Source organism: Ranitomeya variabilis, chromosome 2, assembly GCF_051348905.1.
Source record: "Ranitomeya variabilis isolate aRanVar5 chromosome 2, aRanVar5.hap1, whole genome shotgun sequence".
Classification (NCBI taxonomy): domain Eukaryota; kingdom Metazoa; phylum Chordata; class Amphibia; order Anura; family Dendrobatidae; genus Ranitomeya; species Ranitomeya variabilis.
Genome location: NC_135233.1, coordinates 299,302,717 through 299,315,474, shown reverse-complemented (window position 1 = coordinate 299,315,474; position 12,758 = coordinate 299,302,717). Strand labels below are relative to the sequence as shown.

The following is a 12,758-nucleotide window of genomic DNA, read 5'->3' as shown; positions in this document are numbered from 1 at the left end:
CTCGATCGACGGGACGTAACTGCCGACATCATGCTGATTGACAGTCAGATCACTGGTGCATTAGGTTGAGCATGCTGTCAATCAACATGACGACAGTAAAGCAGACTGGAAGAAAAGCTGCTCTTTCGACAGGTTAAAGGAAGCAAGAGAACCGCTATCTGAGATTGTCGAGGAGCAGAACAGGTAAGTCGTTAGCAACTACTAGCCCATAAGTTCTTATCCCTATATGGGGAGAAAAAAAAACATCCCGGGTTAAGTTTTTTTCTGCCTGTGATAGTCATCACAGGCAGAATTATAAAGCTGTAGTCCGATAACTAAGATTTGATACTGACAATAGGTGTTGTTCACAGCTCACCTCATTACCCTCCCTGCCCCATAACCTCTGCATAGGAGACTCAGCATGCCTAGAACACTCTTCAGCAAAAGTCAAGGGGCCAAATTTATTAAAATTAGCATCACTCTTCTAAAATGATTTGTGATAAATATTGTAAGAAAGGCAGATGATACTTTATTTTTCTATCAGTATCTGTATGTAATCAGTAAAAAACTAATAAATTATACACTCTCTATAAGAAGCCGTCAAAATACTTACCACCACCTATTGAAGACCCAGGAGGTCCAGGTGGTCCTGGAGGTCCAACACGGCCATCTGCACCAGGAGTGCCTGGTATTGATATTCCTGGAGGGCCTTGATCTCCTTTTTGTCCTCTTTCTCCTGGAAAGCCAGGGTCTCCTGGGGGACCAGCGGCAGAGGTACCTAAATAGAACAAAAGAAACAATATATTTTGATATTCAATAGTATTAACAAATTTTAAAGGGTCTGTCCAAATTTAAATCTAAATAATTAAATAATATTTACTCATCCTTTTACTCCTCGCCATTCCAGCATGGAAAACAATTTTTTAATGCAACACTTTGAGAGCCTCAATGTGATTCTTGTAGGATAACATTGAGAACATGACATCCAGTTCACAACATATATGGTAAGTGACCTGGTTAGTCACATTGCTGATCACATGACGAAGAAGAGGAATGGACCTAATTTAATTAGTGATTATAGGCCAATTCTAAAGCGTTCACTTAGTGTCATGTCGGACGCTATTCACACTAGGGCGTCTGACAGACAGCGGTAATTCCACATTCGTCCACTATACGTTCTGTGGCGCCGGCTAGACTTTATTCAGGTTGTCTGGGGTTAATCTAGCTGGTAATCGGGTTGGAGGCTGGGTCACGCCCGAGGCCTTTAAATAGTCATTCTGGACTTTGGGCGTCGCCGATTATAGCTTGTGTCTTGTGCCTGGTGATCTCGGTCTGGAGTGGTGGTCTAGGAGAAGAAATATCGTATCTGGTGGTGTATTATCCTTTGTCATATTTCTCCTTCCTATATTTGTATTTGTTTTGCCCTGTGCACATTTTAGTGTTTTCCTGTGTGTCTGCGGCGTGGTGCGTTTTTAGTTTTCCCTGTCTGTGCTTTCTGTAGGGGTTGGTGTGTGGTCTAATCACTGGGTGGCGGGTGGAGGTTTCAGCATAGGACTGAAACAGGAGTCAGGGTCAGGCCTGGCGGCCCAGACAAGCACACCATCAGTGTAAATTCTGGGAGAGGGACAGACAGGGTTTTCCCTAGTCTGAGGGATATCGCAGGGGCCCGGGTAATCAGCTGTAGTCTACCCAGTACCCACATGACATTTAGCTTTCTTGCAACTGTATGTATTGTATTTTATTATATATGTTTCACTAAAATAATTACAAAGTGGTAAAAAAATCTGAAAACTACATTGATTCATAGATTATCACAAATATGTCTTGTTTAAATTAAGTTTCTGTTAAACATATTTCAGAGAATTTTGGATCATCATTTTTAATTTTATATATCTCTATCTATATGAAAAATGTATTTCTTGCATTTTTCCTTTTGAACACTGAGCCTAATATCCTAACATTAGGATGATTTCTGTTCTATAGAGATAATAATAAGATAACTGCTCAGAAGTTATCAAATGCAAAAATTCAATTGATTCTAATACCAATATACGTATGGAGTACAGCGCAAAAGAAGAGACAGAAGGATTTGCACAAGCCTATATGTTTGGAGCAACATTCCTACCGAGTTCCTTCAAAAATTCCAAGTAAGTGCACCTAAAAAAATTGATAAGTTTTGAAGACAAAAGGTGGTAACACCAAACAAAAAGAATGTTATCCTTTAGATCCCATTAAGAAGCCTTTCATACAGCCAATTCAGGTCTCATACTTTTGCGCTGATGAGGAGCAATACCCCAAAACACAGTGTCGGCAAATTGAGATTCTGGTTTGGCTTCTAGGCTTAGTCATGTGACAAGGCTCATTAAAAGGTCGATAGTGACTTTTAGGATTGCTAATCCCAATGTGTGACACTACAGTCCAAGTCCTCTTCCTTGTTTCAACATATCCCAGTGATTCTGAGAATGGTTTTCCAAGACACGTTAAACTTCATGTTAGTGGTAAATTTTGGTCAGCATGATTTGTGGTTATTTATGATAGTATTGAAAATTTGACAACATTTTTTTTTTAAAGTTAGCAATTTTCAAACTTTGATTTCTTATTCTCTTAAACCAGATGTTATATCACACAAAATAGATAATAAATAACATTTGACAGATGTCTACTTTACATCAGCATCACTTTTAAAACATAATTTTATTTTTTAGGAAATTAGAAGGGTTCAAAGTTAATCAGCAATTTTTTCAGTTTTCAAAAAAATATGCAAACCAATTCTGAAGTCACTTTGAGGGGGCATATGTGAAACAGAAAATACTCCAAGGTGACACCATTTTAAAAACTGCAACCCTCAAAGTTCTCATAACCACATACAAGACGATTTAGGTGCTTCACAGGAAGTAAGGCAACGTGGAAGGAAAAAATGAAAATTGTACCGTAATTTTTTCCATAAAAATTTTGCTTTAGCTCACATTTTTTCATTTCCACAAAGGTAACCTACAATTTGTTGTGCAATTTCTCCTGAGTACGCAGATACCACATATGTGGTGGAAAACTACTGTTTGGGCTCAGGGCACGGCTCAGAAAGAAAAGAACCACTGAAACACACAAAGACGGTAACACCCTTGACCTGGTCTTCGTCCGGCTCTGTTCAATCTCCTACCTAGATAACTCATCGCTTCCCCTCTCTTACCACAACATTCTCTCCTTCAAACTCACAATTCCTCGCCCACCCCAGCACACTCCTACCTACCACACATTCAGAAATCTACATGCTATCAACCCTCACACACTTTCAGACTCCCTACACTCATCATTGTCCCCAATCTCTTCTTTTTCCTGTCCTGATCTGGCTGTACATCATTACAATGACACTCTTAGAACCATCCTGGACCAAGTACTGCCCCTCAACCTCAGAACCTCCAAACACAGAGTAAAACAGCCCTGGCTCACATCGCAAACCCGATTTCTCCAGCGATGCTCTAGGAGTGCTGAACGCTTATGGAGGAAAACTCGCACACCAGAAGACTTCATACACTTCAAATTTATGTTAAAAACCTATAACTCTGCCCTTCACCTCGCCAAACAGACCTACTTCACCACTCTGATCTCCTCACTATCCAACAACCCCAAGAAACTTTTTGACACCTTTCACTCCCTCCTCAGGCCAAAAGCACAAGCCCCTATCACAGACATTTGTGCTGATGGCCTGGCCTCCCATTTAATAGAGAAAATAGATAACATCTGTCAGGAAATCCGCTCCTAGACACCAAGCGCAGCGACTCCCATCCCTCCCTGCATCTCCCCTGGTTCACTCTCCACATTCGATCCCATCACAGAAGAAGAAGTCTCCAAGCTCCTCTCTTCTTCTCGTCCAACTACATGCACTACTGACCCCATTCCCTCTCATCTCCTCCAGTCTCTCTCTCCAGTCGTCACAACTCACATAACTACAATCTTTAATCTCTCCCTCTCCTCTGGCATTTTCCCCTCCTACTTCAAACACTCTATCATTACTCCATTACTAAAGAAACCCCCCCCCTCGACCCATCCTGCACAAACAACTACAGACCAGTCTCCAATCTCCCCTTCATCTCTAAACTCTTGGAGCACCTGATATACTCCCGCCTTACCCATTACCTCTCCAATTACTCCCTCCTAGACCCTTCACAGTCCGGTTTCCACCCCCTACATTCGACAGAAACGGCACTCATCAAGGTGACCAATGACCTTCTGACAGCAAAATGTAACGGTGACCACTCTCTGCTCATTCTTCGTGATCTTTCTGCAGCTTTCGACACTGTTGACCACCCTCTCCTATTCTCAAGGCTCCAATCACTAGGTATTAAGGACACTGCTCTCTCCTGGTTCTCCTGCTATCTTTCTGACCGCTCCTTCAGTGTTCTGTTCTCTGGCTCCACTTCATCTCCACTTCCTCTCACTGTCGGGGTACCTCAGGGCTCAGTCCTTGGCCCCCTGCTCTTCTCCCTCTACACGGCCCCAATTAGACAGACCATCAGCAGATTTGGCTTTCAGTACCATCTTTATGCCGATGACACACAACTATACACATCATCCCCTGACCTTACCCCCGCTGTACTACAGAACTCCACTGACTGTCTGCAGTCTCCAACATCATGTCCGCTCTCTATCTGAAACTCAACCTCTCCAAAACTGAACTTCTTCTGCTTCCGCCATCTACTAACCGCCCTAAATCTGACATTTCCCTCTCGTGGGTGGCACCATAATAACACCCCGGCAGCAGGCACGCTGTCTGGGTGTTATGTTTGACTCCGATCTCTCCTTCACACCCCATATACAATCTCTTGCCCTCTCGTGCCGCTTACACCTAAAAAACATCTCTAGAATCCGCCCTTTTCTCACTATGGAAACAACAAAAACCCTCACTGTCGCCCTGATCCACTCCCACCTGGACTACTGTAACGCTCTACTAATTGGCCTCCCCTTACTCGACTTTCCCCTCTCCAGTCTATCCTTAATGCAGCAGCCAGGATTGTCCATCTAGCTAATCGTTACTCGGACACGTCCGCTTTTCGGCAGTCATTACACTGGCTGCCCATTCATTACAGGATACAATTAAAAGTACTTGCTCTCACCCACAAAGCTCTCCACAGTGCGGCACCCCCTTACATCTCCTCCCTCATTTCGGTCTATTGGCCTAACCGACCGCTGCGCTCTGCAAATTACTTTCGACTAACCTCTGCACTAATCCGTACCTCTCACTCCCGACTCCCAAGACTTCTCCCGTGCTGCGCCAATCCTCTGGAATGCTCTACCCCAAGGTATTAGGACCATCCACAATTTGCATAGTTTTAGGCGCTCCCTCAAAACAAATTTGTTAAGAGCGGCCTATCACGTTCACTAATCAAAGTCATTTTATGTTTGTGTGTGTTTCTATCCCCTACCCCCTGAAGATGGCTGGACCATCATTGTAAATACACCATTGTAAATACACACCTGTACTTTGTATCTCCCACACCTCATTGTAGATTGTAAGCTCTCACGAGCAGGGTCGTCTTATTTTGCTTTAATTATTGTATTGCTAACGTTGTTACCTATGACTGTTGTGTTTGAAAATGTTAAGCTGTAAAGCGCTGCGGAATATGTTGGCGCTATATAAATAAAGATTATTATTATTATTATTTTTTTTTTTTCTACTTTCTTTTGTAAACCTGGGTGCAAGTTATTTTAAGATGCATCTTATAGTCTGAAAAAATATATTAATGTAAGAGCTATTTCTCTTACCAAATTTTAATAGTGATTTTCTGCCTAACTTTGCTTTTTATGAAATGAATGAAAACCCTACAAGGAATCTGCAATACTACTATGCCATGTAGGTATTACTTCCAGAATGGCTCATGACAGTCACAACTTCTAGTTCCCAATGGATCAGTGATAGCTGCTCTCACAGGGGACGTACTTACTTTGCATCTTTTCAGAAAAGTGCTCGCTTTTTACATTCTACATATGGCACCATTTTTAAATCCACCTACCTTTTCACTTGATTGTTAAAACAAACTGTATGGTAAATTATACATTAATCTGTCATAACCTCACCTGGTGGTCCTGGAAATCCAGGTGGACCTTGTAAACCTGGATAACCACGCTCTCCTTTACTTCCAATTAATCCTGGAGGTCCAGTGTTTCCTTTTGGTCCAATTGTCTGGTCTGACCCAGAAATTATCTATGGAAAAAAATAATGCAAAGTTTTCATTGGAGCTGCTTAGTCCAAAACAAGAATAATTAAGAATTTTTCGTTTATTAGTAATACAAAAGTGAAGCTCTAACTTAGAGCCATTTTAATCTATGGATGAGGAAATTGTCTTGTCAAAATCCCATAATAAATACATATTACTATGCAAACTATAGTATCTTACATCAGCGAAAGAGGCAAGTGCTTGAAAGGTTAATTGTACTTTTAAGAAACTTTGCAGAATAAGCCATACTGTGTGTTCATGAGAAATAACACAATTTCTACTTTACAATCCACTCTGAGCTAGTGGGTGGAGACGAGCTGCTATATCTCCCATACACAAAATATACAGAGATGTATTCCTACTCTTCATTCCTAAGTTAGCATACAGGGAGATGGAGAAGCAAAATGGAGGAAAGTATACAGTAGTACTGATCAGTGCAGAGGTGAATCTAGTTCTGGAGAGAAATAAAATACTTCTTGTAAAGCTCAGAACGATCTTTCTGTGTCTCACACCATATGTTTTCTCTCACTGTGCTCCTCTCTCCTTTTCCCTATTTACATCTCCATGAAGGATGAGTGACCTGACACCTCATTGTGCTGGCAGTCTATTTTGTGACAGTTGAGGTGTACCTTCAGAGACATGGAGACTGTGGGTGGCAGGGGTCAGGGGGAGATGTGGCTCATAAAGTGTGAAAAAGCAGATTTAGCTGATATGATGTATTACAAAGCATCTTACAATCTCTTGAAGTACTGATTTATGAAACGTTTGTTGTACGGTTCACATTGAAGCTCAGCTAAACTACGTTTATGTCAGTCAGTATGCTCTGAAGAACAAGAAGAATAGAAGTTGCATTGAGGGAATGGAAATTGTAACAGCTCACTGTATGCTCTATCTGGGGAATACAGCTAGGTTTAGTAAGGTTCAAATGGCTATAGTGAAAAATGGGCCAGCCATGTACACAAATTGCAAGATGGGACTTTCTCTATGTGCAGCTCCGTGTGGACATCCGCATTGTGAACAAGTGCTGAAGCTGCCTTTACATTGCATTCACAATGCTGGAAAACTTAACAAATAGTGCATGCTGGGATTTTTTTTCCATGCAGACCATCGATCCATATGGAAAATCGTACATATCCACTGGCTATAATGGGTCTGTGTGTTTTCCATGTGTTGCCAGTGGTGCACATGAACAGCATATGGACTACTCTGAATGGGCCCTTTAATTAACCTTCTGCTTTCAAACGTGCCAAAATCACTAGTATCCTTAAAAAACCAACCCTCTACCCAACCGCTATGTCCAGCTATAGCCCAATATCGCTGCTCCCATTCGTTTACAAACTCCTGGAGCAGTACGTCCACGCTGAACTTTCCTCCCACCTCTCATCTAACTTGCTCTTTGACAATCTACAATCTGGTTTCCGTCCCCATCATTCCACTGAGACTGCCCTGACCAAAATTACTAACGACCTACTTACAGCCAAAGCTAACGGACAATACTCTATACTCTTCCTTCTAGACCTGTCCTCTGCTTTTGACACAGTTGACCACTGCCTCTTACTACAGGTCCTCTCTTCCTTTGGCATCAAAGACCTCGCCCTATCCTGTATCTCCTCATACCTTTCCAACCGCACATTCAACGTCTCCCACTCCCACACTACCGCCTCATCCAGCCCTCTTTCTGTTGGAGTCCCCAATGCTCTGTTATAGGACTCCTACTCTTCTCAATCTATACACTTGGCCTGGGACAACTCATAAAGTCCCATGGATTCCAGTACTACCTTTATGTTGATGACACTCAGATCTACCTCTCTGGCCCAGAAGTCACCTCTCTGCTGTCCAGAATCCCGGAGTGTCTATCAGCCATATCCTCCTTCTCCTTTCATTTCCTCAAACTCAATGTGGACAAATCTGAACTCATCATCTTTCTTCCATCTCACAGATCTTCCTTACCTGATCTATCTATCACAATAAATGACATCACGCTTTCCCCCATACCAGAAGTCCGCTACCTCGGAGTAATCCTTGTCTCTGCCCTGTCCTTCAAACCGAACATCCAATCTCTTTCCACCTCCTGTCGCCTCCAGCTCAAAAATATTTCCAGAATCTGTCCTTTCCTCAACCCTCAATCTACTATGCTTGTGCATGCACTCATCATCTCCTGCCTTGACTACTGCAACATCCTTTTCTGTGGCCTCCCTGCTAACACTCTCGCACCTCTCCTGTCCATCCTTAACTCTGCTGCCTGACTAATTCATCTCTCTCCTCGCTACTCCCCTCTGAATATCTCTTCACTTGCTCCCATTCCCGCAGCATATCCAGTTCAAATTAATAATACTGACCTACAAAGCCATCCATAACCTGTCTCCTCCATATATCTCTGAACTAATCTCCCGATATCTACCCTCACATAATCTCCAGTCCTCCCAAGACCTCCTTCTCTCCTCCACACTTATTCGCTCCTCACTTAATCGCCTCAAAGACTTCTCCCGATTATCCCCCATCTTCTGGAATTCTGTGCCCCAACATGTCCAACTATCAACCACATTCAGATCCTTCAGACGGAACCTGAAAACCCACCTCTTCAAGAAAGCTTAGGCTAGGTTCACATTAGCATTTCTGTGCACAGCGTATCATCTGCATGCGCAAACGCATGTCAAAACGCATGCAACCGCATGTTTACACAGCATTTTTTTATCTGCATCAGCTTACGCATGACGGCAAAAAAAAGCTGTGTGTGCATGTGTTTTTGCCTGCGTTTGCGTTGATTATGCGCATGCATTTGATATTTCCAGGAGGGCATGTCTCAATGGGTGTGTCTCAAAACAGTTCCTGGACATGAACAGTCCGAAGTATGCAAGCGCATCGAACGCATGTCCTTGTGTACCAATGCGTTCCGATAGACAGTAATGTGTTGTTTTGATGCACTCCATCCGCAATCATCCGCATGCGAATGACTGCGCATAATTGACGCCTCAAAAAATGCAACATGTTGCATTCGCCAGACCCCGCCGCACACCGCGAAACAACGCAAACGCATGTCCCTGTGTACACCATGTTAAAGATAGGTACGCATGCGGATCTATGCGGATCAAACTCTGCACACAGATACGGAAATGTGAAACCAGCCTTACAGCCTGCAATGACCCGCTGTCTCCTCACCACTACCGGAGCCACCGCCTCACCAACACAATAGCTACTGCAACCCCCCAACCTACTGTCTCCTTCCACACCATCCTGTACAATTTAAGCCCGCAAGGGCAGGGTCCTCTCCACTGTGTATTAGTCTGTCATTGTTAGTTTACTTACTGTAAGCGATATCTGTAATTTTTATGTAACCCCTTCTCATGTACAGCACCATGGAATCAATGGTGCTATATATATAAATATTAATAATAATCTGATACTTGCTGATGGTCTAAACAGAGAACTGACATGATATTTTATTTGCTGGATACATCTAAATTATAATAAGGGCATAGTGATTTCCAAATATGGATACGGGCTTTATTATTCCATGACATAAACAGAAAATGCATAAATGATCATACCTGCCCAGGAGGTCCGGGAAATCCACGTTCACCTTTTAGACCCTGAAAATAAAACTCACTGAATTATAAAAAAAAAAATTAAAACTTTTCAAGTGTCAGAATTTAACACCAGTCAAATAAAGGAGTTGACTTATCGAGACCTGTGTTTTTCATGCCAGTTTTCATTGAGGCCACTGGTGTAGGTTTCTAATGCTGGTGTTCGGCAGCTGAGATATGCGCCAAATTGCTGAATCTGGAGCATATCTTAGCTACCTTACGCCAGTATCAGAAATGTACTCCAGTCACAGACTTGAATGCATTTCTCCAATAATTTCAAGATCTTTTGTGGCATAACATCTATCTGAGATGGTTTAGTGAATGCTCCAATGAGCAGGAAGTTTGACATGATGACCTTGGAGATCCCTTCGAACTCTAACATTCTATGAACTTATGATGAATATAACAGGCAGTGCTTGATCATGCCTCCTCTCGCTATCCTCTGCCCACAGAAAAGTTGACAAATACCAAAGTAATGAAAAAATATGTGCAAAATTAGTAGCAAAAAAATTTTGTGAAATTTCAAACAGTCTTGCCCCAGATTTCTGGAGCAAACTGTGTCGTGAATCGGGTACACAAAATTCAAAGCGGATCTGTCAGCATACCTTGACATTTCTGTTTATAAGTTGAGTACTCCCCTCTCCTATGTCAGCAGCATCTGACAGGCTGAGAAATAGCAGCAGATTCAAGGCAGTTCACCAGTCACTGCTGAGAAAGGCAGGAAGAAGAACTTTCCCTTCTTAAAGGGAATCTGACAGTAGGACAGCCGTCCATATGGGCATGTAGGGCATAAGAAGCTGAATAAAATGATACCTTTATATCTGTGATCCGATGTTTTATTCCAGAGAAATCCACGTTTTTCTTCTATGTAAATGAGCTGTTAAGATCTATGGGCCAGACATAGATCTCCCAGAGAATCTGCCTCCAGAGATTATTGTAAATAAAAGAGGGCATTACCAATGTGAGATATGTAGATCAGGAGAGCAGAATGTCAGTCATTACAAGTCTCACTCTGGTAATGCTATAATTAATTTATAATAATATCTGGAGGCAGATTCTCAGAGAGATCTATGTCCGGCTCATAGATCTTAACAGCTCATTTACATATTAGAAAAATGTGGATTTCTCTGGAATAAGAAAATGGATCACAGATATCAAGGCATCATTTTATTCAGCTTTCTATGCCCTACATGTCCATATAGATGGCTTAGGAGGGATTTATCCTAGTGACAGATTCCTTTTAATTCTGCTATTTTTTATGCCACTTGAGCTAATAGGGTAGCTGATTATATTGCCCTTAAAAAGAACAGAAATTTATGTTTTCATATCTGCTTTAAATGGGTTGACAAAAATTAGAAAAAAAGCCTGCTTTTTTCCAGGACAGTGCCACTCTTCTCGAAAGGCAGAGCCTGGTATTGAACCTCAGTCTCATTTATTTGCGTAGGCTGATATGTGATACCACACAATAGTGAATAAAGCAAAACAATTAAAGGGAACCTGTCACCCCCAAAATCGAAGATGAGCTAAGCCCACCGGCATCAGGGGCTTATCTACAGCATTCTGTAATGCTGTAGATAAGCCCCCGATGTATCCTGAAAGATGAGAACAAGATTATACTCACCCAGGGGCGGTCCAGCTGAGGTCCGGTCCGATGGGCGTCGCGGTCCGGTCCGGGGCCTCCCATCTTCTTATGATGACGTCCTCTTCTTGTTTTCACGCTGCGGCTCCAGCGCAGGCGTACTATGTCTGCCCTGTTGAGGGCAGAGCAAAGTACTGCAGTGCGCAGGCGCTGGGCCTCTCTGACCTTTCCCGGCGCCTGCGCACTGAAGTACTTTGCTCTGCCCTGTTGCAGACAAAGAACGCCTGCGCAGGAGCCGCAGCATGAAGACAAGAAGAGGACGTCATCGTAAGAAGATGGGAGGCCCCGGACCGCGACGCCATTGCAGTGGGGCCACCCCTGGGTGAGTATAATCTAACGTCTTTTTCTCATCTTTCAGGATACATCGTGGGCTTATCTACAGCATTACAGAATGCAGTAGATAAGCCTCTGATGCCGGTGGGCTTACCTCATCTTCGATTTTGGGGGTGACAGGTTTCCTTTAAAGATTTGCTACTACTATGAAATAATGCAATTTAGGCGAGAAAAAGTTTTTTTATACACTTCAATGATAATATGTAATGATGAACTGTGTCAGATCACAATTTCAAAAAAACTCTACAAAATTGACAAACTTCAGCCTATTACAACTTTAAACAATAACTAAAAACTTTTAATGTGTTTTTCTTCATATTCAGAAGATACTTTAATTACCTACAGATAGTTGGGGAGTGGCCCCAAATCTTTACACTCCACCGATCCCTCAATAGCTCCCTGAACCGATCAGGAGACAGGGCGCACAGCTATGAGGTTTATACTTTCTATTGAGTCCATACCCCACTCTGTGTGCGCATACAGGGCCCCCCACCTATCTGTAGGCAATTAAAGTGCCTGCCAAAAATGAAAAAAAAAACATATTCAAAATGAAGTTCGAACATATACTTACTTTCTCGCCATCTCTGCCAGTATTTCCTGGAAAACCTCGTTCACCAGGAGCACCCTGAAATAATAAAAAAACAAATTGTACATTTGTTTTTGCTTTTTTACATAGAAAATACTTACCGTACTTGGATATAAGGGATTCTAACCTCAATACCAGGGAATCCATTCCTTCCTTCTTTCCCCGGCTTGCCCTATTACGCAATTAGAGAGTGAAAATAATTTCAGAAAAAAACAGTTTGGTACAAAAATAGTCCCTAACAGGACCACAACATGTATAAAACAGCTACTAATAACATTGAGCCCTTCTCTTTATGTCTCTATAGCCTAATTGGGCATAAGTAAGTTTTCCTTGTTCAATTATGGGTGGAAATACTTACTATTTTTCCTGATTCTCCTGGCTCTCCTTTTTGTCCCTTCATACCTCCAGAAGAACCCTAAAACAAT

At 42.3% G+C, this 12,758-nt stretch overlaps 1 protein-coding gene across 1 annotated transcript in view; it reads right to left on the bottom strand.

The window, feature by feature from the left end:
• COL4A5 (collagen type IV alpha 5 chain) overlaps nucleotides 1-12,758 on the bottom strand; it is a 254,829-nt gene that overhangs the window by 82,040 nt on the left and 160,031 nt on the right. Inside the window, exons 15-20 of the mRNA XM_077285140.1 lie at nucleotides 12,692-12,748; nucleotides 12,461-12,505; nucleotides 12,319-12,372; nucleotides 9,740-9,781; nucleotides 6,052-6,178; nucleotides 593-757 (exon numbers count right to left, since the gene is read on the bottom strand). Of these exons, the coding sequence (XP_077141255.1) occupies nucleotides 593-757; nucleotides 6,052-6,178; nucleotides 9,740-9,781; nucleotides 12,319-12,372; nucleotides 12,461-12,505; nucleotides 12,692-12,748 (490 nt within the window). The remainder of the gene's footprint in view (nucleotides 1-592; nucleotides 758-6,051; nucleotides 6,179-9,739; nucleotides 9,782-12,318; nucleotides 12,373-12,460; nucleotides 12,506-12,691; nucleotides 12,749-12,758) is intronic.